Source organism: Mustela erminea, chromosome 17 (genome assembly GCF_009829155.1).
Source record: "Mustela erminea isolate mMusErm1 chromosome 17, mMusErm1.Pri, whole genome shotgun sequence".
Taxonomy (NCBI): domain Eukaryota; kingdom Metazoa; phylum Chordata; class Mammalia; order Carnivora; family Mustelidae; genus Mustela; species Mustela erminea.
The window spans coordinates 43898211-43924659 of record NC_045630.1 but is presented as its reverse complement, the minus strand read 5'-3'; the positions used below and the strand labels follow the sequence as shown (position 1 = coordinate 43924659).

General features: G+C 51.3%; 1 protein-coding gene and 1 long non-coding RNA gene across 2 annotated transcripts; both read right to left on the bottom strand.

The window, feature by feature from the left end:
- Positions 1-11706: 11706 nt before the first annotated feature.
- Positions 11707-25670, bottom strand: LOC116576222. The gene is made up of 3 exons (XR_004280076.1): positions 25656-25670; positions 12651-21617; positions 11707-12195 (listed from the first exon to the last, which is right to left on the bottom strand). It is a non-coding gene; the product is annotated as an uncharacterized LOC116576222 (long non-coding RNA).
- On the bottom strand, positions 19943-24156 carry BTG2 (BTG anti-proliferation factor 2). The gene is made up of 2 exons (XM_032318193.1): positions 23870-24156; positions 19943-22547 (listed from the first exon to the last, which is right to left on the bottom strand). Exons 1-2 carry the CDS (start codon positions 24021-24023, stop codon positions 22213-22215), a joined length of 489 nt encoding a protein of 162 aa, XP_032174084.1. The 5' UTR covers positions 24024-24156; the 3' UTR covers positions 19943-22212.
- Positions 25671-26449: the final 779 nt, after the last annotated feature.

Sequence of the window (26449 nt, the reverse complement as noted above, 5' to 3'; positions counted from 1 at the left end):
TTTCTCACCCAAATTCCCAGACCCCCTCTAAGTTAAGCCCTGGTAAGAGAGGCAAAAGATGAATCATAGAAGAAAAGAAAGAAAAGAACGTACATATGGTCTTTTCTCTCCATGAGCATAGCTCAATCACTCAAGAAATGTTTATCGTGTGCAAAACCCCAAGCCAGCAAAGGTCAATAGTTAGTGCATTTAGTATACAAAGTCTCCTGGTCCTTGCTGTGGAATTTGGTGAAGCTGGTAGTAACTAGATGTATTTTGCTTAGCTATTTAAAAGACGATTAATTTGAGAACATTTGAAGTACTTTTTTTTTTAAGATTTTATTTATTTATTTGAGACTTTAAGTGCCAAATGAAGTATATGAACAAAATGTCTCTTTGTTTTGTTTTAAGAGGAAGAAATGGTTAGGGTTGAGTGGCCAGGAAAGCTGTAGGAGAAGCCCCAGGCACCCTCTCCCCCTGGGGCGGGAAAAGTGGGTGGGGGGTGGGACGGAAGATCTCCTTTCTTCAGTAGTCAGGCACCCATTCCACAAGCAGTCTCCCAGCAGTCCGGAGGAGGGTCTACTCTTGAAAGCCTGTCATCAGGGGAGTCAGCATCCTGGGGAGACCTCAGACTCTCCCAGAAAGTCCTCTGCCTCAAACAGACGAATGGAAGCTGGCAGACACGGTTCCCACCACTGACTGAGTCCTTGGGGTGCCCCAGGCCACCATGTTGTGTCCAATGAGAGCAAACAATGATCAATCCCATGGCAGCGTGAGTTTCCAGAGAGCGATCCTTCCCGGAAACTAGACAACGCGCTGGGGACAGAGCCCACAGGTAGTTTGAGAAGGACTGCCACGAAAGACTGGCTGCCGCCTGGGACCTGGAAAGGCTGAAATGGACAAAAGGACCAAGTGCCTGCTGCCTGGTCATGCTGGGCTCCAGCACGAACTGCAACGCTGAAGTGAAATGAGCAGCTCCACCTGGGTGGCTGGGTGGCCAGCTATGATTAGAGGAGAAAGAACAGAATTACACTTGACCCAGTTTTAGAGATCATAACAGGAAATGGGTCAGAGTCCCAAGAGGAGGTAAGAAGACCTATCTACCTAAGCAAAAGCATCCGAAAGCAGGTGGGGTTAGTGTTGAACCCTCTTGCCACCCAGCAGCAGTAAACATTGTACTCCAGTAGTGCCCCACGTCTCCACCCCTTGTCATACGGAGCCGTGGCCCTTGGCGACATAAGACTGTGAAGATAGGCCGGGACGGTAACAGATGTGTGCCCAGCTTACTGGGCAGCTCCGGAAGCTGATCTGAGTCAGATACTAGGGCCAGAAAGGGCAGTTAGTATAGGAAAGGGTGGGGAAAGCTATTCCACGGAAGGAGCCACAAAACCCGAGTCCCAAAATAGAACTAGATATGGTTCTATGTGGTCAGCGTGGCAGGGACACAAGCAGCTTGAAGACTAGGAATAAAGGTGACCCAGGAAGACGGGGAGGGGGCACTATCGCAAATGGGCAAGCCCTGGTGACAAGCCCAGGGCAAGTGTCCGGTGGGGTCTCCCGGCCTGTCCTCACACGTGAAGGCTCACAGCCCTTCAGCACCTTGGAAATATGAAAAGTATTTCTCATTGGGCATTTCTCATTAGCCTCAATGATCGTGTTTTCTTTTATGTATGTATGTATGTATGTATGTATGTATGTATGTATGTATGTATGTATTTGAGAGCACAGTGAGTGAGAACATGAATGGAGGGGAGGGGGGCAGAGGGAGAGGGAAAAGCAGGCTCCCTGCTGAGCAGGGAGCAGGACCCTGAGATCATGACTTGAACCAAAGGCAGATGATTAACCAGTGGAGCCACCCAGGTGCCCCAGCATAAACAATTTTTTTAAATGTGTTCATTCCTTTGGATTTCGGGAGTCCAGAAGGCCAGGATCAAGGTGCCACGAGGGCCAGGCTTCCTCTGACGGCTTTGGGGAAAGAATCCTTCTTTCATGCTTCCGGCTTCTGGCTCCCCTTTTCCTCGGCTTAGGGCAGCACCACTCCGACCTCTGCTTACCTCCATCCTCACGTGTCCTTCTCCGTATCTGTCTCTGTCTCTTAGTCATTGGATTTAATTCATAATGATCTCATCCTGATCCCTATTTGTTTCCAAATAAGACCATTTTCTAAGATTCTAGACAGACATGAATAATCTGGGGGTACTTTATTCAATCCATTATTTCATCTAAAGGGGACTCCCCAAAGGCAGACTAGAAGAGCTTCCTACAGGATGTCAGACAGATGTTTCCAGGGGCTTGGGGATGGATGACCAGGCAAACACTAAGACCCAGGCAGCACAGACCAGGTGCTGGGGATGAAATCCTGATGACCGCAAAAGCAGTCCAAGGTAGGCATCACATACGCACCAAACCAAAGAACAGAGCAAAAGAAAGGGGACATATTTCTGGGTTGGTATAAATAGAAAACAAAGCATTCTAAAATGTCTCCAGGGTTGCCAAATATTCCCTGGGGGCCGAAAGCACCACCCTGTTAAGAACCCAGGAGGGAACGGCCGACTGTGAAGTCTGAGCCCATTACCTCCACCAGATGCCGTCAGCCTGCTCTCCAAAGCGCGCGTACAAAAATGTACATTCTCACCGATGGTCCATGACAGCACCCACTTCCCCACATCCCACAAGGCCAAATACTGCTTCAGACCTGAGTTATTTGGACAGTCTGATGGGGGAGACTTGGTACTGATTTTTATTTTAATTAGGATAGCCCAGCTTTTATTTTCAAAGATGATAGCAATTACACGGACCTATTCTTCCTCGGAAGTTAGGATGAGACTTTTGGGGGGGCAATCCCAAAATCTGCTGAAGCTGGAACCTTCCTACCAAGCGTGAGCAACAGAACGGGTCCTTCACCCTGTTGCAGACCAGCTTCCCCAACCAAGAAGGTTGGGGGCAGTCCCCAAAGGGGCACAGCCGTCTGTGCTGGGGGAAAAGGTGAGCACCTTGCATCTTTTCTAGTCTATCTGGGGCAAATGTAGAAATCAGAAGGGGTACCCTAGCGCCCTTCTTCCTCCAGTGAAGGGGGAAGGGAAGTGGCCTGTCTTGGCCAGCACAGAAGGGATGGCGACAAGAGCACCCCAGTGTCCCACCCCAGGTCCCCCCTGGAGCAGCTGCTGCCATTACAGTAGTTGTGATGGAATTTGTAACTAGCGGTGGCGGAAGGGTACAGGTGAGGAAGTGTCAGGAACAGGAACCTCCATGACTGCAGGTGAAGGGCAGCATCAGCCCAGGTGAGGAGACCCCGGTGAATGCACAGTTGTCCCCGCAAGCCCGTCACGAGGCATGAGGTCATGACTCATGGACACTGGTAAGGCAGCGGTAAGGGTGGTCTGTAAGGCTCCTGTGCCCTGCCAAGGACAGAAAGGCAAGAGTAAGAGGTCAGCAGCTGTGCTGGCCCCAGTGGGGGGCACCCCTACCTCCCGGCTTCATTGTCACATCATCAGACAATCCATGTAGTGTCACATTGGATTGGGTCTGGAAACTTCCTTGCAAGCCCACAGTCAGCACCACACATCAACGTTTCATGGGGTAGTGGAGTGAACTGGTTAGATGGTAAGTTCTTTAAAAGTAGAGGTTATGTCATATGATTCCTTCACATACCCACAAGAGTTAGCACAGAGCTTGTTTCCAAGTTTTTTAGTAACGCCTGTTGGATCATATTCTCTGGGGCCCAATGAAAACAGTGATATAAAATGGATCTATCAGCCTATTACCCACCCACCCACCCCACACAGCTTTATTTTTTTTTTCTATAAAGTGCTTTCAACTATATGGCTTCATTTCTTTTCCTAAAATATCTACCCAGTAAGGAGGCAAGTATGATTCTCTCCATTTTACAGATAGAGTAATTGAGACCTGCCACTTTTGATTGATTTAACTCTAATGGCATACACTTGACACTGAAACCCGGGTCTACTACTTCCCATTGAACTATACCTCAGTACTGTGCACTCCTTGCCCTCCTCCCCACACCCATCACCCTGCACCACCGAGGTAGCCCCCCCCCATCATTGCCTTTGTTTTGAACAATGCACAACATCCATGAAGGCCCTTCAGACAGCAACAGGGCCCAGCAGGGCTTAGAACTGGATGGCCAAGAGGGATCCCTGAGCACTGAATTTCCAGTCTCTGTTCCCTGATAAAAATCGGTGTACCAGGGTGTAGTATTTGTGGGGAGGTGAAGCCTGCAGAAGCGGTTGGAGAAAAACAATCATCTTGGTGTTAATGTAGGCATATGCGGGAGATGAGATAGGGCACACCCCACAAGTCCATAAAAAAAGGACAATGTCAAATCCTATTCAAATGGCATGGATTATAAATCCTCAGATGCTGCTTTTTGTAAAACTTTTGAGAGAGGAATTTGAAGAAAAGTCCTGGAGCAAAAAAGGAATTCTGTCCTGCCAAGACATTTCTCCGTTAGTAAAAATCCAAGAGCTAAAAGCCGGACCCTATACTAAGTTTTAGTCTATGTCTTATATTGCCTAATGGGTAGGAATCTTTTCTTTCCTTTTTTTCTTTTTTTTCTTTAATTTTAGGTCATTGGGAGCACCTGGGTGGCTCAGAGGGTTAAGTCTCTGCCTTCAGCTCAGGTCATGATCTCAGGGTCCTGGGATGGAGCCCCACATCGCATTGGGCTCTCTGCTCAGCAGGGAGCCTGCTTCCCCCCTCTCTCTCTGCCTGTTGCTCTGCCTCCTTGTGATCCTTCTCTCTCTCTCTCTCTCTCTGTCAAATAAATAAATAAAATCTTTTAAAAATATTTTAGGTCGTTAACATATAGTGTAATATTGGTTTCAGGAGTAGTATTCAGTGATTCATTACTTACATACAATACCCAGTGCTCAACATAAGTGATCTCTTTAATGTCCATCCCTCATCTAGCCAATCCCCACCCCACCTCCCTCTAGCAACCTGCAATTTGTTCTGTATCATTAAGAGTCTCTTATGGGTTGTTTCCCCCTCTCTCTTTGTCCCTCCCTTTCCCTAACATTCATCTCTTTTCTTTCTTAAATTCTGCATATGAGTGAGGTCATATGGTATTTGTCTTTCTCTTATTGATTTATTTTGCTTAGCAGAATACACTCTAGCTCCAAACATGTCGTTGCAAATGGCAAGATTTTGTTTTTTGACAGCTGAGTAATATTCCATTGTATATATCTACCACATCTTCTTTAGTCATTCATCAGTTGAGGGACGTTTGGGCTCTCTCCATAGTTTGGCTAGTGTTGAGAATACTGCTATAAACACTGAGGTTCATGTGTCCCTTCAAATCTGTATTAATGTAATGCAATAATGTTTGGGTAAATATTGGGGTAAATAATAAGGTAAAATTATTTAGGTAAATAATAAGATCAAAGGGTAATTCTATTTTTAACTGAGGAGCCTCCAAACTGTTCTCCAGAGTGGCTGCACCATTTTGCATTCCCACCAACAGTGCATGAGGGTTGCCCTTTCTCCACATCCTTATCAATACCTATTGTTTCCTGTGTTGTTAGTTTTAGCCATTCTGACAGGTGTAAGATGGGTTCTCCTTATGGTCTTGATTTGTATTTCCCTGATGATGAGTGATGCTGAGCATAGTTTTGTGTGTCTGTCAACCATCTGGAAGTCCTCTTGGGAAAAGTGTCTATTCATGTCTTCTGCCCATTTCTTAATTGGCTATTTGTTTTTTGGTGTTGAGTTGGATAAACTATAGATTTTGGATAGTAGCCTTATAGAAAGAAATCTTAAATGTCCCTAAAATCGAGAGTTCTCCATCCCAGCCAAATCAAGAATGGAGGACTAAAATTAAATGTGGGCAGGGAATACTGCCTGAATAACTGAAATGACAGCAACATTAGTAAGCATTCACGTTTTAGGTATTTTGTCATAGTAATGCTAGAAGGCAGGCACTATTATCTTTAACATTTTTCATGAAAAGAAATAGGTTCAGATCAAGATCACACAGTCATTAAGTGGAAGAGGCTGAAGTCAACCCCTGGTCACCTGTCTCTAGTCCTCATCTTGTTGCTCCCACGCTCAGTCTTTGGAGTCTGTGTGTGTGTGTGTATGTTTGTGTAGGTTGGGCTGGGGGAACAAAGCTATTCAAGATACTTTCTCTTACAACACTCACAAGGTGTCCTCACAAATATATACTGTATCGGAGCGCATGAGGCTGGTGGCAATGCGTACAGTATAATGAAGCAATGGTCAGTTTGGTTTTAGAGGTGGGTGAGCGAAGAGGGCCCAGGGAAGGAACTTGGGGAGATAAACGCCCCTATCTACAGGGACTTAGGAAAGAGGACAGAAATTCAGAATCTCTAGACTTGCTCAAGAATGGCTGCGAGAGTGTAAAAGAAGCGGGGACACGACGGTCGTTTTAGGGACCCAAGGCACTCAGGCAGCAGGTGGCGGACGGGAGGGACTCCTGGCACCACAACAACCACGCCGAAAGGCCGCACTCCGCCTTTCCGCTTCCTTCTGAAAGGCCTCAACCTCCGCAGTCAATGGGCTGAGCAACTGAGCTCCGCAACCACCTAGTGCCCCCGCCCCTAGTCCCCTCTTTAAAAACTTCTTGGCCGAACCTCTCGCGTCAGGGAAGACTTTGATTGGCCCGCTCTGCTGCCCCTCCAGCCAATCAGCAGCCTGTTACCAAGGTGGGGCTTCCCAGAGCGAGAGGACGCCTGGGCGCCGGCGCTGTAGCCAAGCTCTGAGAACAGAAGCGAGCGCGTTTGGTCAAGTTTCAAGGTCCAGCCAGCTGCTCGATGGAGGATTGAGGGACTTGGGTGGGTGGCCGGCCCAGGGCTCCTCCCTCGGCCCATATCCGGGAGGGAGGGAGCCAGACACCTGCTTGCCCTCGCCCCCGCAGCCTGCCCTCTCTCCACCCTCGACAGGCAGCTCTGATTCCAGGCGGTCCCGGGTGGGATCCTCCGCTGTCCCGGGCTGAAAGACATCGCCACTGCCCCCCAGACAGGTTGAGGACGAGAGAACTGCCTCCGCTGGCAGGTGCGGAAAACACACCCCACCAGGCAGGGCAAGGGAAGACATGAAGCCGTGCTAACAAAGAGGCTGTCTTTCGGTGTGTGTCCCACAGTGACCGCCTCATGCCCGGTAATCTTGCAGTCTGGGAGGGGCTAAGGAGAGTGACAAAAGCCCCAGGAAGCAAAAGAATCAAATCTCAAGCGCCCTGACCTTTTGGATTGGTTATTCCACCGGTAAAATGGGGCTAACGGTATTGCCCGAAATGCCACACAGCAAGGGTCTGGACCGGAAGGTCTCGGAGCCTGAGGACCTACAGCTGTTGGCTCAGTCTGGGGAAGGTGGAAGAGGGGTGCAGGTGGGAAGGGGGTTACGGAGACGCACTGTGACGGTATTTCCAACCACAGCTCCTTACAAATGGGAGAAGGGGGAAGTAAATTGTTGTCCTTCCCAAATTCTCCTTTGGCCTCATACCCAGTTCCCAGATGCCCTGTTCCAATTCCCAAATGCCCTGTTTCTCTCAGTTTCCATTGTGTAACCTACATAAAGTCCTCCTGGGCTGGAAAGGGTAATATTAATATTTAATAAAACTTTGTGCTTACTAAGATCCAAGCACTCTTTTTTTTTTTTAAGATTTATTTGTTTGACAGACAGAAATCACGAGTAGGCAAAGAGAGAGGAAGGGAAGCAGGCCCCCCGCTGAGCAGAGAGCCTGATGTGGGGCTCGATCCCAGGACCCTGAGATCATGACCTGAGATGAAGGCAGAGGCTTTAACCCACTGAGCCACCCAGGCGCCCCGATCCAAGCACTCTTCTAAGCTCTTCTCACGTATTAATTCCCTCAACAACACAGAATGGGCACTATATTTTATGCTCATTTTAAAGATGAGAAAACTGAGGCATTGAGAAGTACCTTGCCTGTGGTCACAGAGCTAGTAAATGGCAACGCCAGACTGGAACCTAGGTAGTATGTTTCCACCTAGGGGGCCCATCTGACCTTGATCTTCATGATGGAGCCCTTACTGCGATGTTGTCAGAGAAAATGTCTGCGATGGGTTTGCCCCCAAGAGCAGGAACTCCAAGTATTTGCCTCATCAGTACTTTCACGGACTCACTGTATGGTCTCACCATATAGAATGAAACCAGATAAAATGGCGAATTTTATGATATATGAATTTTACTATGAAGAAGAAAGAAGGGAAGGGAAGGGAAGAAAGAGAAGGAAAGGAGAAAGGGAGGGAAAGAGGGAGCGAGGGAGGGCTGGCGGGAAAACCCTGCCATCCATCTGCCCAGCCCCGATCACTGTTGTTGAATCCATCTGAACCATCCCTAAGTGCCAGTAGAGAGGTAAAGGGGTGATCCCCACACTTTCCAGCTTTGGACCTCACTTAGGGCAGATGTGAACTTTGAGGTTGGCTGGGGTGGGGACAGGCAGGAGTTCAGGAAAGAAAGGCTAAGCCCCTACTCCCACCTGGTGTAGGGAAAAGCTACTTGTGGGCCACTGCTGTGGTCTGAAGAGCAATCCCCGACTCACTTCCTCCAGCCCTCTTACAGCCTGAGCTCCGACCTCTGGCTCCGCACTCCCTACCTCCCCCACCCCTATCTTGGCTTACCAGCACCCAGATTCCCAGATCCTTGGCCACACCATCTGCCTAGCCTCCCCCTTCCCCAGGGACTTAACTCCTTTTATTGAGACCTTTAAATAATTAAATGCCCCAAAGCCTCCCCCACTCTGATCCCAGCCCCTGGCCTGGGGTGTTATTCAAAGACCAGGAGCTGGCTTGGACGGCTGCCAACCCCACTGGCTCTATTCAGCTCCTTTCTTTTCCTACTCAGCTGTCGGGCAGCTAATGGGCCTTTTCTCCTGCTCAGGCCCCTCTGCCAGGCCGCAGAAACCAAACAAAAAGCGAGGAACTCTAAGGGATGGATGGGGGTGGGGAGAGAGGAAGACACCAGCCCCATATGGAGCTGGGAAAGGGATGGGGACAGAGGGTGGAGAGAGAGAACCAGAGTGGCTTTTCCAACTCCCTAGCCCTGCAGAGGAGCTCGGGGTCATGTTCTCCAACCCCAGGGAGCTACAGGCAGAAGAGGGGAGGTGGCTGTCAATCACTTGAGGGGTTTGGGCCTTGGGCAGCGTCCTCATGCAAATTATCTTAGTGAGTCACTGAAAGTTTGGTCCAGACACAAAGAAGCTCGCTGCCTCCCTCAACTGCCCTAACAGAAGGCCCCCCCCAACCCCACCCCCACCCCAGGGCCAGCCAACCAAACAAAGGCCGGAGCCCAGTGGTGCGTGAAGGAGTGAATGGGCGAGAATGTCCCTGATGACGTCCCACCAGACAGATGGCAACAGTTGCCAGCCTTCTTTCATCGGCTCCGGGTCATAAAGAACAGCCGCCATCCCTCCAGAGCCCACCGGCTCCTCAGAGCCAGCCCAAAGACACGCACACGTTGGCGGGGCTGGGGGTGGGAGGCTGCCAGGGAGTTGGGGGGATGGCAGGGAACTGAGACTGGATGTTTGGCTGGAAAACAAAAAGGTTGTTCAAAGCACTGGCGCTGGGGCCAGCCTGCCCATCTGTCCTCTTCTGGGGAGGCTCTGCAACCGTGGCTTCTGGCCAACTCCCTGCAGAGCCAGGGCCCCGCCTGGGGAAGGGACACCTCAATGTGGGGCAGCCGGGCTGGGCCACGGGAGTTCAGGGCTTTGTGCTTTGAGGTTTTCGTGTCGCAAAATCCCTTGACTAGGCATTGTTTTGCCTCTTCAGAAATAGAGTTAAATGGACAATCCAGGGCCTTGGGACAGGTGGAACACAGTGGGATCAGGGTCTTCTGCCATTAAATAATCAAGTTCGAGTTGTTCTAGAATGGGATCCCGTCAAAATAATCCGCACACGCTCTCCAACGTCAGAAGCTCACGGAGAAGAGTGGACCAGGAATCAGAGGACCCGACTCTGCTCTCAGCTCACCATCTGGTTGTTGTGTAACTTGGACAGGTCATCCCCGTGGTTGGAGTCCCAGTTTTCTCTCTGTCGGTGGGGGGTAAAAATCACCTGCGGCCTCTGCCTCCCAGCGCCCTGGATAGTAAGCTGATGTGCAATCCGATGTTCTCTACACAGGGGAAGCTGTGCAAATATAAGGCTTTACTCTCAATTTCCCCGCTCCCATACCTCCCAGGAGGTAGACTGGGCATGGCACTTTCAACATTTTTAAAGTACTTCATACCTGTTCTTTTGTGAGGCAGTTGAAAGCAGAAAGGTCTAGGGCGATACAAAGATCCTTTTTTTATCCAGCAATGATGGAGGCTCCCCCTGCTTACCCCACCCACCCGCCAGGCTCTTGAGTCTCCGATTTTTGTCTCCCTTCTCTCTCTGTCTTCCAGCATCAGCCCAGCCCCATTAGGGAGGCTTAGGGGGAACTTTAGGTTAAGGGGCTAAGAGATCTCAAAAAAATCAAAGCAAAGGGCAACCATTCCTTGGCTCTTAAAACAATAAAAGTGTAGCAAACGCAAAATTATGATTCTGAGGCCACAGGCCTGCCTCTGGGCTAAACTGTACCCACCATTGTATTTTCTGCAGAAGGTGTGGTCTGGTGGCGCTGGGGGGGGCGGTGGCTGGTGCTGGGTTGGGGGATGAGGAGAGGGGATGGAGCAGAGTTGCTGCCCAGGGACACAGAGGACAGAGCTCTCCACTCTCCCCCTACCTGGCTTCATGCCCCTGCCCTTCCATCCACCCACATGACCTCCTGTTGTTTGTGTTGGCAGAGGTGACTGTGCTCAGCTGGTTTGGGCTTCTTCTCTCCAGCAGAAGATAGTAAAGGCATTTCTCAAAACATCTCTCTTTCCCAATCCTCACTCTAGCTAACCTCACCCATCCCTGACCATTTCCATGTGTCTAACAACCATCTGGGCACGTACTTCTGTGTCATGCATCGTTCTGTGTCATTTCCATTTAATCTCGTATGTAATTATCCCATCACCTCCTTTGCACTGGCGATACCCTAAGGACAAAAACTTTATTTCCTCATCTCTGCCCTCCCCCAACCCTGGGCATCTCCCAAGGACCCAACTTAGGGTATCAAAGGGCAGACCAAAAGCTGCCACTCAACCAAGAGCAAAGGTCTTCCAAGTCATCGCACACAGCTGGCCCCGTACTAGACTCCAGATACAGACCCTGGACTCCAAGCTCAGCGTCGATCCACGCCAACTCCTCACCTTCCAATAATACTATAATTTTAACAAGTGCATGTATGTCCTGTTCCACCTTGTCTTTGAATCTCATCCCACGACACCCTCAGCGTTCCATTTTTTGTTTTCCCCGCCTGGGAGGTGACACAGGGGAAGTCTCTTGGTCAAGCAGCAACGATGACAGGGAGGTTGTTTGCCTTTTGGAAAAACAAGAGAAAGCCACTGGGACCTAAGCCTCCACCCTGGCAGGTCCAGGGAAGAAAGGAAGTGGGTCACAATGAACACAGGGAGTTCCTGTGTTTTGCACCAGGGCTGGGAAATCAGCAGCGAGGGATGAAGCAATCCATCTGGTTGGTTCATTCCTACAGGATTGAGATGTCTCCAACTGGAAAGGCACAAAGGGCAGAGGAGGGGCTGGTCACGCGAGTACCTAGAACAGAAGACCTTGTCCCCCAGCCCTCTTGCTGTCAGATTCAGACCCAGGTACTGTATTAGACTCAGATGTTATTCAGAGGTGATCTCTAGGGGCTTATAGTCGAAGGAAATATGATACATAAACAAAAAAGAAAATTCATGGAAGACATATGGACACAAAACCCCATCTGGGAGTTGGGGAGGGAGGGAGCAGCAACTCCTTCCTTTGAGAGTTCAGAAGGTTTTTGTAAAGTTACTTCAGGACAAATGGCAAGGATTTCATAGAGGAGAGACAACCCGAGCTTGCACTTAAAGATGTGGAAGATTGAGATCTCAGATTTTTCTGATCTTTTTTGACTTTCTGTAATGTGAACTGTGGCCTTGTGTAGAAGTTCCTGGAGTCCAGCAGACCAGAGCACTGAGGAAGGGCAGGAAGAATTAGAAGAAGCCATGGGTCCAGTTGTGGCTTCATTTTTCTTCTTGTTTCTCATTTCTCATTCTGGATTTGAACTTGGCTCCACCACTCAGTAGCGGTACACCTGTAGATCCTGGGCTTCACCTTCCAGAGCCTCGGTCTCCTCTTCTCTAGTTAAACAGTAATAATATCAGTGCCTGGGTTTCTGAGGATTTAACGAGATTATGAACAAGGTGAATGTTCGCAGATGCTATTATTGTTATTCTGTTGGCCCACCACAAGCATAAAGACAGAAAGGGATGAGAAAGGAAACATCCCTTCATTCATTTGCAGTATTGTAGTGAGCCCACCATATGCAGGGCCCCCGTGCAAGTGCTGGAGATAAAATGTAGCAGCCAAACAGCCTAGCTCCCCAGGGACCAATAATCTGACAGGGAGACATAAATAAAATAATCATCCAGATGACTGGATTATTTAAGCTGAAATTGAGAAACCTGAACCACAAATAAGGCCCACCTTCCTGAGAAGAGAGGCCAGCAAGAAACCCAAGACAGCATGTGGCTTTGCACCAACCGGCTGGGGGTGTGGGTGGTTGGGGGTGCTGGGGGTGCTGGGGGGAGGGCTTGGTGAAGATGGGGTGTGCAGTCATTTCAGCTTTACCTGGCTGCTCTTGGCTTTCCCCTCGAGAAACAATGCCATCCACTTCGTGGCAGGTGGACAGCGGAGGGTGACCCAGTACTGCCTGGGCTTATCCAGTAGGGATTAGAGTCCTTTGCCCTAAGGTTCCTGGGATGACCCACACTTTAGGCCTTGACTCCTCTGGGGAAAGGAGAACTGGGGTGGGAAGCTTCTGGACAATCCATTTGGGAAATGACCCCCTTTGGTCTGCACACGCACACGCGCGCGCACACACACACACACCCCGCCGCGCCCCGCCCCGCCCCCTCCGCCCTGCTCTGCGGAGGAAGCCTCCTGGGCCCGGCACTGTTTACAGACTCGCAGCAGGGCAGGTGTTGGGAGGCAGCTGCTGCTTGTGGTCGGTTCTCCCCAGATACAGGAGCCCCGGCTTCCCCTCCGCAGGCGGCCATTGGCTAACAGGAGGCCCAAAGAGACGCCCCCTTCCCCCCCCCCGCCCCCGCCCTCAGCCACCCAGCCGGCAAACAAAGGGCCCACAGGAAACACCTGGAGGAGAGGGCAGCTGGCAGGGGGACCTCCACCCGAAAGAAGAAAGAGTTTGCCAGAGGAGTTGGGCCTGTGAGGAGCTGGGGGTGGGGGTGCTCAGGTGCTTAGTTGCACTTCTGGCCCCCACTGGCTGCTGAGAAAGAGCCTCTGAGTTGCTCAAATGCAAGGTCACTGCCGCGCCGTCCGCCCTCCCCTCCCCCACCAATCCCCGTAAAGGGATCGTCCCCTCCAGAGCCAGCTTTCCTAGAACCAGGGCAAGAACACCCATAAAGAAGAGAAGGCTCAGAAGGCTTTGCCTCCGCCCCTCTCCACCCCACCCCACCCCCACCTCCCGCGGTCTCCTCCCTTTCAAACGGAGTCCATCCCGGTGGGAAGATAGAACCCTTAACCAAGGTAGCCGCCCACGTCCTGTAAAAGCCTATTCCAAAGAAAAGTCTCCATGTATTTCCAGCCTTATCTAGATCTGCCTCGGTCTCTGCCAACTCACTGCTCTCGACTTCAAGTGGTTGTGGCTCTGGGTGGAACAGACTGGATTCCGGAGAGCCAGGCAAGCCCTACCACCAGCATGGGCCCAAGAACACGCTGGCTGGAGTGCAGACCATGAGCTGGGAGCCACGTGGGTCCGCAGGGGCCCCAGCCCACGGGGGGCTCCCTCACCCCCTCTTAGGAAACTCCCAGAGTGGGCACCTTCCTTCCTGCCTCCGGAGTGGGAAGAGTGGAAGGGGGCAGGGAGAAGGCGCGGGACCCACAGCCACCTGAGGGTCAGACACAGTTTACTCAACCACAGCCTTTCACTCAAGGGCCAGCGCCCTCAGACTGCACACACTGAGGCCTGGGCCCCACACAGGGGTGTGAAGAGAAATAGAAGGCAAGTGTCCTTCCCAGGGGGGGCGTGTGTGCTGACAGTCGGAGAGGGGCCATGAGCTTGCAAAGCCTCCAGACATCAACCCCAAGCGGTGCGTAGAGATGTGCTGACTGTGTTTGTTATCCGGATGTAAACAGTAATAAGCGATGTGTGTACATCATTAAGAGGTCCTGGAATAAGGAATTTATTGTGAAAGTGTAAGCACTTAAAACCATAGGTATCAGTGTTGAAAAGCCTCCAGGTGAGACTGTTTTTCAAGAGCTCAGTGGAGTTATTCAGGGAAGACATCTCAGAGAGGTGGCAGGTGAAGGGGGGAAAAGCATGGACTCTGGAGACAGACACATCCAGATAAATCTGTTTCCACCACTGCCCCCTGTCCTTACTGGTGCTTTGCCTCCTTTGTCTGTGAGCCTGAGCCTGAAGCATCTCCCAGGGTGCTTGTGGGGGCCACAAGGGAGAGGCTTTGTGTATACGGCCCCCGGCAGAGTGCGTGGGAACAGCCAGTGTTCAGTGCCCAGCACCGGCTCCTGTCCTAGAGGAAAGTATGTCAGAGTACTTACACAAGTGGTTTGCGGCCGCTGTAACTGGCAGGGTAGAGAGACTTGGAGATGTGGCCATGGCTTGAGGAAAGGTGAGAAGCAGAGAATTGAGAAGGTAGGGGGTCCTGGCATTGTGAGGCCACTTCCCAGGGTGTCTGGAGTTGGAAAGATTGGGAGAGCCTTGTATCCCCATTTTGGAACTCAAAACGGCAAAGGAAGGCAGCAGAAAGGGAATGGCTTGAGGAAAATGAAGTTTTCGGTGGCCCTGGGCTGCTGGCTGGGCCCCGTAGGGAGGTGTGTGGAAGGCTGTTGTGTTACCTTAAGTGTGACATGGTAGGACCTGGGAGTACACAGCACAGAGGAATCCGAGATTTTCCTGCTCTGTTTGAAAATGGAAATGGGATGGTGAGAGGTGATTCAGCACCAGTGACTCATTTTACAGATGAGAAAACGGAGGCTCAGAAGAGGGAAGAGATTAGTCTAAAATGTCAAAGACTAATCCAATACTAGTTTTTGTCAGACCTAAAGCTAGGGCCCCTATTTCCCAACTCTTAAGACTGGGGGTGTTTCTACCACCCAGCAGCTGGCCTCCAAAGTGAGTTCTCTGAAGTGAGTTCTCCCTATCCTGCTACTGTGGTCAGAATTCCTTCCCCACACGTCATAACCCAGCCTTCTGTCCAGGTGACCTTACCTTCTGGGTAAACCCACTTTAGGGAGTTAATTGATAACTGAGGTTCCCCTACATTATGATTTAAAGTGTGTCCACCCCTCTCTAAGTAACATTTACATTTCAATAGCAGGCGCTTAGAGACCTAAGAGCCTGCAAGATTCAAAGGATTGTTTTCTTAAGAAGGTGAGATCACAGGTTAGCCATTCTGAGCTGGGACCCTTGGCTGGCACACCTTAAACAGACTTGATTTTTTTTCTTCCACTCCTTCCAAATTCCTTTCATCAATTAGCCTCCACTCTTGGCAACTTTAACATTCACCTGTTCAACCAAAATTCACTAATACTTACTAAGCACCAGACAATGCTTAGGGAAGGTCTCTGGCCTGCATTCTAGCAGTAAATTCAGGGTTAGAAGGACTAGGACAGAGGAAAAAACTGGGTAGCATGGGAAGGAACAATGTCTTTGAAAAGCTGGAAGAGAAGATCTAAAGCTTGAGAGATGAGAGTTAACCAAAGTAGGTAGATAGGAGGAGTCAGAATATTCCTTGAGCAAAGACTGAGAGGCCTGAGTTAATGGGCACCAGTTGAAGGTGGGCTGAACTACTTCTAATCTAATCCTTGGAGGGGAAGCAGAGGCCCCATGTATGCCCTCGGTCCTATCCGGAACATGCTAGGAAGTTCCTTCAAGAGATCACAGGCATGGTGATGGCGTGCCATTGATGTCCTCAATGCACAGCCTCATCCTAGTATGGGGGCTGGGGTCAGAAAGCCCTACCTCCCCCCGCCCCCCACCCCGGTGGTCTAACACATCACAAGTCACAAACGGGAAACCTAGGCAAATAAGTACTTAAAAGCAGTTTACCACTTAAAAAAAAAAATCAGTTGTCATCGTTAGGCCTTAGGTAGATGTGAAATAAAAGTCTCTATTTCAGATTTCTCTTGAAAAATCACAGTGTCTGGTATCATTGGTCTCCCAGGAGCACAGCAGACTACAGCCAAAGGGCAGGGTCCTTTTCAGACAAAGCCTGAGCTCACTCTCTGTGTTCACGGCAGTCTCTGTCCGGCTGCCCTTCTTCACTGCTGACCTGGCCGTACCTTCGCTCCTCTGGTGCCCACCGAAGTTTAAACAGCCCCTTCCTGCTGGTGTGGGTATAGAAAGTAGCCCTCGCTCTGACCTGCCCAGCTATAACATCACCTTATCTGATGTGCTCTGGGCAGCCCAACAGGCTTGCTGGACAAGGATTGAATAAAGGCCTGCCCTCGTTTATGGGAACAGGGATGGAGAGTGGGAGAGCCACTTCAACTGGGAGCAAAATGACTTGGGGCTGTGGGGGTCCAGAGCAGCAGACCCCTGTCAAAGCTGCAAAAAGGACAGACCACCCATCTCAGCACGCTTGTTTGTGTAAGATCATTATCCGGGGCCCTGAGAGCCGCTTAGACTGAGTTCAGATGTTTTTCATGCCAGCTCTGCAAAAAAAGTGGTACAGAGGGTACAGAACTCTCCAGAACTCACCAGCCTTGCCCTTCTCAGCTTCCCCATTTCTCTCTCTTCCCAGAAGGAATGCGTGGGTGTGATTCCACCCGTGGGCAGGATGGAGATAAGCAAAGTTGTTATTGGAAAATCTATCTCCCCACCCACTGTGTGTGTGAATGAGCACAGAGTCCAGTTTGGTATTAATTCACAAGCAGCTCATGGAGCCAAGAGGTCAGAGCTCCCCTCCTCCTAATAAGGTAAATGTCTGGCGGGGAGGACATGGTACATTTGGGCAAAAATGGCAGAGATCAGGCATGAGTGCATTCATTTGTTCTGCATAGACTTTGGGAGTACGTCCTCTGGGTTCCATGACATCAGGAAGGGCTCTTGGACTCTGAAGACTTGCTGTTTGTTTGTTTTTTTTTTATTTTAAGTAGGCTCCACACCCAGGGTGGAACTTGAACTCACAACTTGGAGATGAAAAGCCACATGCTCTACTGACTGAGCCAGACAGATGCCCCTGGGCTGTGAAGACTTTTCAGCAAAGGACTGAAAATCATCTTTCAGTGGGGGAGGCCAAAGGCTGCTCCGATGTTGTTAACTGCCGCCCTCCAGGGAGACTCTAATAGAAATACTCCTTAAATACATGGTTTCCTCCTGGTTACCAGAATGTCAGAGCGTCCTTAGTCATCTCCCAATTCAGATTAACTTCTACTTAAAACTACAGTTCTCCTGTAGAGTACTTAAATATGCCAAGAGCTATTCTAAGTGGTTTAGACCTCATTTAATACTTCTCAACATTTTGAGATGGTTCTATCCTTACTCTCATTTTACAAATGGGGAAATGGAGGCCGGGTAAAGTAACTTGCTCCAGGTGGCAGAGCCAGGAGCTGGGCAGTAGAGGTGAGATCAGACCCCTGACAACATTACCCCACTGCCTGAGCTGCTGACCTCTGCAGCACTGTCTCGCTGTGCTTGACATCGAAAGCTTATCATAGGCCAGAGTCAGAGTCAAGCAAGGGGAGGTATATTTCTCCACATCCCAACCCAAGTGACCTTCCAGTTCATCTAATTGAAAATAATGATCATAATTGGGCTCATTTGCCCTCCATGATTGCTAGGATAATGGAGATGACTTAGAATCAAAAGCCAAAGAGAGAAACAGAGGTCATCTAATCCAACTCCCTAATTTCTGAGAGGAAAATTGAGGGGCTTGTCCAAGTTCACACAGCTCATTAGGAAGAACCTGAGCGACAACCCATCTATTCTCCCTCCTGGTGCAGAACTCCTTCCGTGGGATCATGCTTCACTGGGCCTCCGGGCCAGTGTGGCCCTGGAAGCCAGGAGGCCCTCAGTGCCTTGGCTTACGAGAGGCTGTTCCAGAGGCGATGTCAGACTCCCAGGGGAGGCTTTCTTCCCCCTGGGCTTGCTTGTTGAAGCATCAAGGCCTCCCCCACCCACATGTCCTTATCAGAATCTGGGATGGGCTCTTAATCCGCAGCTCCCAGGCCCCATCCACACTCTCTGGACAGTGTGATATCATCCAGAAACAGCTGACCGAGCACAGGTCTCCCAGGAGGGCGAGGTGTACCAAGTGGGGAAACGGGGAGCAGAGTGGACCAAGCAACGCCCAGTCCCTGAACACATGAGACCCATCAGCTACAACTCCTCGAACTGTTCATTCAGGTCCACAGCCTCTGGACCCCCAGATGGCCAAGGGGTACTCCCCACCCCTGCTGAAATGAGCCAGATCTACAGTAGAAAAGACCGTGCTTGGTCACAGAACACTCCCATGTCCACTGAGGGACTGTCAGGCTACCAGGAGCCGCGAACAACCCCCAGATCAGTCTGCTGTTCTGCAGTCACCCTAGCTTGGAGACTGGTGGGTAATGATATGTCCCTTTGGCCTCCAGATAGCCCTCCCTTTCAGGCTTTCTGCTAGAGAGTAGGAACGCAATGAAATCTCCTTCATGAGTGGAGCCTGTTAGGAGACAAGAAGATAGGTGCTGACAAGAATAAAACACCAGGATGGACAAAAATGCATCCCTAACCCCTTCCTTACATCCCTCAAGGTGGGTCCTTACAAACGAGTGCCTAGGACATTTGTGTTCAAAGCCACCGATGAAAATGCGACCATTCCTTCAAATAACGTCTTGACACAAGTGGGTCCTATAATCAAGTCTATCTGTGAGACAGATGAGCCGGCTTCCCCCAGCCCCATCTCCCGCCTCCTCTACCCACCCACTGTACCATACACAGCCTCTCCGGTCCCTCGGCCATCTAGGACACCTCGGTCAACCACAAGTTCATTGACAAGGATCATGGAGGTGTGAAATGAAGCTTGTGTTGATGGAGGGGGGGAATGGTTCTGTTCATGAATCAATATGTTTAAAATTTAATTTAAATACAGCCCACTGCTGGCTAGGAAAAAACAAAAACAAAAACAAAACTAGCCCAGGTCCATGATGTCCTGGTGATCTCCGTGGGAAATGCTGAGCTCCTAAGTGGGGTGGGGGGTGCTGAAGCCTGTGTCAAGCCTCATGGACAGAACACAGGAGCCTGGGATGATGAAGGCTGCTCTTATTTCCTTGCATATGTCTGATCCACATGGCCAGGGGGAGTAATAAATTGGTAACAAACCTTTGCTGTCGGGAGTAGCTGCTCTTTAGCGACTGGTATAGCCTTGGTATGCAAGGCCCAGATACTGCGGCCCAGCTGTTTTTGTCTAATAGGAACGGAGGTACCAAATGGCCATCCCAGAGATGACAAGAGAGCCTGGACCTGGAACTTTCTGACAATTCTGCCCCAGCCTGGGAACGGGTTCGGGGTCCCCAGCTCACCATCTCAGTCTGAGACTCGGGCTATAAGTCCCAATCAAGTGTATTATTTTCTGTGCCTCCTGTGGACGGACAGGTCACACATGCTGAATGAGGAAATGTGTGAGCACAGCCGAGGCCCAGCAAGAACAGATGCAGGAGACCTGGCCAGACTCCGGAGTGCTCAGTCTAGAACCCCGGCCCGTCCAGTAGGGTCACAGGGAAGTGAGAACATGCATTAAAGGACGGAGGAAGGAGTCACACAACTAGATTTTTCTTTTATACAAGCCACATGCTATAGGCCTTCGGGGGTCACTGAAGGGAAACACTGAGACACCAAGAAAGGATTTGATTCCAAGGGAAAGGCTCAGTGATGTGGGAATGCGACCTTCTCTAAACCACACGGCTTCAACTGCTACATTTTTATTAAAGTATCAACAACAACAAAAAAAGCGTACATTTGTCCATAAAGCTGTACATTCTTCCATATAAAAACACTATTATACAATTAGTAACCTTTGACTTTTCTGTCAGAATATAGCTTACAAATGTACGACTATTATTTTTACTTCATAGGAGAGACAGGCCTGCTCAACAGTCCAGCTCTGGGTGTTTTGCTGTTTTTAAAGTGAACATCAAAAAAGAAAAAAACAAAAAACGAGAGAAGATGAAGCACGAGACCGTGAGGCTGCTTTTAAAAAGGCAGGGGCCTGTTTGTAGACAAGAGGCAACACCACAGTCTGTGGGGATTCACAGCTTCATTTCCACCCACAGGCCAGAAAAGGTGCTCTTGGGTCTGCGGGCCTGAAGTTATCTTTAAAGCAAGAAAGGCTGGAAGCAGGGTCTGGGAAGGCAGCTTGGAGTCTAGAGTTGAAAAGGGGGCAGACCTGGCAGGAATGGGGTGTGTGGGGGAGAGTGTTTGGTAAATAGCACCTTTGTGTCAGAACTGACTAGTTCAGGAATCCAGGGAAGGGGACTGGCTGTGGAGCAGGGACCCCTGGGGTGGGGGATGGTTAGGGAGAAAAGTTCCTCACTAAGGGGCAACAGCCAGGTAGGCTGTCGTAGGAGGGGTGCCAGGTCCACCAGATGCTCTAGCTACCCCCTTCTAAAGTGATTCGGGGTTGGAAAACTCAAGACCTTCTGAGGGACTCCTTGCTAATGTCACTGAAAAACCGAAGGAAGGGTTTCTTCCCAGTATGGACTTCCATGGGCTCCAACCCAGAACAGTAAATATTGCACAAGTCTAGAGACAAACTTGGATTGTACTGAGACAGCAACTTCCCCACGGGTGCTCTGAGCACCACGGAAGGGGGAGAAAAAAAAACCATAAAAAAGAAAAAAAAAAAAAAGCAATGCCCAGGATTGTGGCTTTTAGTGTCAGCCCTACAAGAATACCAAGTAGTTGCAGGACTTGGGGCATTCTCCCATTCAGCCAAGGAACTCCTGCAAGGCTGACCAGCCAGCCAGAGTCCCGAGCATGGAGGGAGGAGGGAGAGTTTCCTAAGTCCTCCAGGGCACCAGGAGGTTCCGGGAAGCAGTTCTCCTTCAGACTCTCCTGGGATCCAGGAGGCCATATTGCACAGTGAGTGAGAGCTCTTGTTCTGGAAAGTTGGGCAGCTCCATGACCCAACCAGAAGGGGACAAGAGCAGGAGAGTCAGGGAGGAGTGTTGTGCTTTGCAAAAGAAGGCAGTAATAAAGAACCTGGAGTTCCCCGTAGCTTTTGAGTCAACTTTCGAAGGGGTAATGGCGGCAGCATCAGGAGTTTCGTGTGGTTCCAAAAAGAAGGGTTTGGCCAAAAACAAATATCCCCAAGTGGATACTCTTTGGGTCCCAAAATTCCATTGCAAACCACCCCCAAATTATTCAACCCCGCACAGAGCAGCACATAGCAAAGCCAAGGTTTTGTGCAGGGTACCCTTCCATCCCAACCCCAATAACCTCTAACTCCTGCCTTAGCCCCCATGAACCCCACAAAACAAAAAGCTTTTTGTTTCCTGCCTGGGAAGCAACATCTACAGGCCCCTGAGTGTAGATCAGAAACAAGTCATGATTTCAAGAAAAGCTGCTTAGGATAGAAGTAACTGGGAGAGGACTTTTCACTTTCTGCCCTAGATCTCCCCGGAAAAATAGAAGAGAAGATTAGGTAACATAGCATAATTGAAGTCCAGGCTTGAATGCCCCTGAGGAGGAGAGGGCCCAGGGGTGCAGGCAGGTATCCTGCTCTGGAGAGAGAGGTCTGAACTCAGTCTCTCTTCTCCCCGCCGCACGCCAGATCCTGGCCACTCTCATTCACAGTTGCTAACCTTGCTTGCTCCCTTCTCACATCTTCCTGGGGGGCCAGACAAGTTTCTCCCACCTCACCCCTGTCAGGTCCGCCCCCTCACGACTCGCCCCCTCCCGTAGGCAGGCACTGGGTCCCAGACTCAAGCGCATACAACAGTTCTCTCCAAAGGCACCTGGGGAGGCCACTTCTGAGCAGCTCCCTTTAAGGATTTTTCTTTAAAAAAAATCTTTTGGTTTTTTTTTTCCTCCCCTTTTCTTAAAAAAAATAATATATATTTATATATATATAAATAGCTCTTCATTTAAAATAGTTCCCCAGGTTGAGGTATGCGGTGGCCTGTTGTCGCGGCAGAATGAGTACAGTAGCGTGCCTGATGGGGGCGGCGGGGGACCCTAACTGGAGACTGCCATCACGTAGTTCTTCGAGGGGCTGCTCCCGCCGAGCATCATTTGGTTCTTGCAGGTGAGGAGTCCATAGGAGGCAGCCACCGGGGCCTCCTCGTACAGGACACAGATGGAGCCATCTTCCCCGATGCGGTAGGACACCTCGTAGGGGTCCACCCACAGGGTCAGCTCGCTGGGCAGCAGCTGGTGCAGCTGGGGCTGGCTGAGTCCGATCCGGCTGGCCACCTTGCTGATGATGGGGTCCATCTTGTGGTTGATGCGGATGCAACGGTAGCCGGAGCCCTTGGACGGCTTTTCAGGAAACCAGTGGTGTTTGTAGTGCTCTGCGGGGACGGAACAAGAGGAAGATGCCCTGGTTAGAGCAGCCGGGCTGTGAAGGCTACAGCAAGGGGGGATGGGGATGAAGAGACAGGAGTAGAGGAAGGAACCCAGAGACTGTAAGTGAGCAATGTGGTTTCTCAGGAGTTCCAGGACCCTCCTGAAATCCTCTGGCCACTGAAGCAGAGAACGTTACAGGATTTCCCCCCTCACTTCTTCTAGGACAAGGATGTGAGGGTGTATAGGGAGGGAGTCCCACAGCTCCGGGGCCATCCCAAGTAGCTAGTGTATTGCTTTTGGCACACTCTCTGTTTAAGAAGGAGGGGTGAGCCTGGGGAGGACTTGTCCAGGCAGGGCCTCTGGAGACCTATGAGCTGAAGCTGCAAGGCCAGCAAGGCGGCCCTCATTGTCAGACTCACAGCAAGTCACTCTGTCTCCCACCCTGGGCCCCAGAGGCCCCCTCTGCCTCCTACAAAAGCCAGAGACCTTCTGGCAGTGGTGAGAGAAGTGAAAACCCGGTTGTTTTTGATGAAATGGATGTTGCTCCTCGGAAGGTAGGATCTGTGTGGGCACGTTTGAAGATGGCTATCGCTGCTGGAGACTGGCGGCCAACCAGCTAGAAACAGCTGGGAGATAGGTTTCTCTCCCCAGGCTGCCCTGCTTATCTCCTGTCAACCTCCCGAGTCAGGCCGCCCCCGCCCCAGCACACAGGCCCGCAGAGCGCAGTTACTACCTACAAGGCTTTCTCAGTACCATAATGGGTGGCAGATGGCTAAGGGGAGCCAAAGCATAAAAAGGGGGCCGGGATTCCAACTTCGAACGAGTCAACAACCCGCCCGGGGAACAGCGCAGCCCTGTGCCGCCTGAAGAACCACGATGAGGATCCAAGTTGTTGAGAAGGCTCAACTCAACTGTGCCTTCTTCCCCCATAACTAGCCCATGGCTGGCTGGGCTGGCTCGCCCCCAGCGCCCCTGGAAAGTCTCAGTAAGGGGAATGAGCTCGCACTCAGGCCCGCAGGTGCCTCCTCTCTCGGAACAGAAGCCGGGGCCTGGGCTCGCACTCCAGGACAAGGGTCTGCGTGGAGGAACGCGCCCCACCAGAGCCATCATCCATCGAAACCCGAGCGCAGGGCCGCTCAGGAGAGACACGACCCAGGTGAACGCGGCGATGCGGGCCGCCCGGGGGGCTGGAGGGAAACCGAGTCCCGGTGCTGCTCGCGAGGGGAACCCTGCCCTAAGAGGAGAGGAAAAACAGACCAGGCAGGAAGGCGGGGCCGAACCCCAGTGGCGGGGCTCGACGGAAGCCAGGATCCTTGGCGGGGCTCACCTGTTAGTGCCTCCTGGAGAGCCCCGCTGAAAACCTTTAGTCTCTGCTCGCTCACGCAGCCCCGGGTCCTCAGGAGGCTGGAGAGGAAGCCCACGGCGGCGGCGATCTCCGGGAGCATGTCTGTTCTTTTCCCTGTCCAGCGGGCCTGGCTCATGTCGTGCGCGGTTCGGACGGAGGTAGCAGCGGCGGGGAGCAGTGAGAGGTCGCCGATGGGACGTGCCGCCTACCAGCTGCTCTGGGCTCGCTGGGCCGCTGCTCGGGCTCTACCCGGACTTCACCCGGGACGTGCCTTTCATACTGTTCCGAGAGGCGGGGGAGCCCGCGGCGGCACCCATTGGCTACCGCCGGCGGATGGGGGCGGGTCCGGATGTCTGCCCCGCCCCGCGCGCTCCGGGCCGGGCGGGGCCTAGCCGCTAGTCCCCCGCCCCGCCCCCGCCCCCGCCGCCTCCTCGGCGCTGAGGTCATCGCCCGCTGACGTCAGTGCTGGGAACCTGAGCCGGGCTTGCTGGCGAAAGGTGGCGCGGGGAGGAAAAGGGGAGCCGGGGAGGGCACTGAAGCCTTTCGGCGGAGGAAAGCTGCGCCCAGTCCGCTCCGCGCTGGGAATGCCTGGATCTCTCCTCTCCGCCGGTCCTTCAAGACTTTGGTCACCGGCCACCTCCTCCAGGAAGCCTTCCTTTGCTGATACCACCTCTCCCACTCGATCCCTTTTCTGGCTCTCACATTTTCCAATCCCCACTGTCAGAACCACTCACCCGGACTCTTTGTCACCACTTTACGGTTTTGCCGTGTTTGTTAAACAGGTTTCTCCAGGCTCCTCGGAAATGGGAACTGTTTTCTATTTACTTCAACAATAATCCCACCTCCGCCAGACAAGTTCTGCCCTTCCTCTACACCAATGCCTTTTCTCTTGCCTGGTAGCATCCATGTGTTCCCTGTTTGATGGGAGGGGTGGGGGCAGTGTTGTAAGACTTTTCTGTCCCCTCAAGTTGTCTTCCGACCTCTCGCTTTCCTTTAAATGCCCGAATTTTTAAATGAGTGGCCTGCTCTGAACCGCACCCATTTTCCCATCTACTCCCTCTTCCTCCATCTCCTCTCTTCCCTCAGCCCTCTCTCTCCCATTCTTTCTCAATGTGGATCGAAACTTTTGTAAACACAGGCTCCTGGGAGAAAGAACTCAGCGTCAGTCTCCAGGGTCCACACACAGGACTGTGCTCAGAGCCTGGGACCATCAGAGGCACTCAGCAGATGTCCCCTCCAAAGGGGCTAACTCCTAACCCCATCTGACATTTGGCATAGTAGATGCTCCATATGTATTTTTAAATGAATCAAACCCAATGGCCTCTGTCAATTCTTATTTTTCTGGAACTCTGGGCCCTGCTGACCACCTCTGGAGGCTGTTCCTCCTCCTTTTCCTGGGTACCTGATGCCAGGCTTCTCAGCCTCCTTCCCCAGCTGTGTGTGCTCTGGCTTCCCTCCCGCCCGTGTTCCCTCTCTGTGTCCCCTCACTCCTCTCCCTTTTCTTCCCACTTGCCTTCCTCAGAGAAACCCTATTCACATTGTCCGCTCTGATGTTTTACTTTTTCACAGCTGACTTTTGTGCCTGGGTAGTCTGTGTCCTTCCATCCTGCTGCTCCTATCACCTGCTCTGTCCCGCCCCTGGGCGTCCAGCCACCACCTCAATGTCAGTCCAAGCCCACTGTCTTCTCCAGTCCTGGAGATGTCCTGATGTCCATTTCTGTCGGAGATACCATCGCTTCCCCAGGCAATCCGCCCTGCAAACTCACACTCACTTTTGACTTCTCCTTGTGCTTTGCTCCTCAGATCCAGCCGCAAGACCTGTTGCTTCTTCATATCTAGATGATTGCAGTCGACTTGTCAAATCCCATCCCCAAATGAGCCGGGCTTGCTGGCGAAAGGTGGCGTGACCCTTCCCGCTGTTAGGAGAGCTGCATTCCCAAAAGTCTGCCTTCACTTGCTCTTTTGCTCACGTTGTTCCGAAACACCTTCCACCCCCATTCGTCTTCTGCATTAATTCTGAACTCCTTTGCCTGCTATTAAGATCTTTCATAATGCGGCCCATCCACCTTTTTAGGTTTCTGCCATTGTGTGCCCCAGGATCATTCTTCTCACTGTTCTCTAATATGAGAGCAGCTCTGCAGCCCAGAGTCCTCAACATTTTCCCCATGAACCCCATCTCTACTCTGTAACATGGCCTCCATTCCAGGGATGCCTGAAGACACCAGGCTCTGCTGCACAGGGGCTCATGCCGCTATGTCCTGGACACTTCACTGCCTCCTTCCCACCTGTGCCAATCTCCCTCCCATCCTCCTGAAGGCACATCTGAAGCTTGGTCTTCCACCCTGAAAACCTGCAAGGACCATTCTCCTTCTACAGAATTAATGTCATCTCTACCACTTATGCGGCATTTATAATCTATTGTTTGGTATTAGTAGGGATATTTTTAGAGGATGTCATCTCAACAACAGTCTGCAGGCTGCTTGAAAACAGGTTACTATGCTTATTTGTCCTACACTTGTCCAGGACAGATTGGATTTCAAATACTCTGCTCCATGGCTTCAT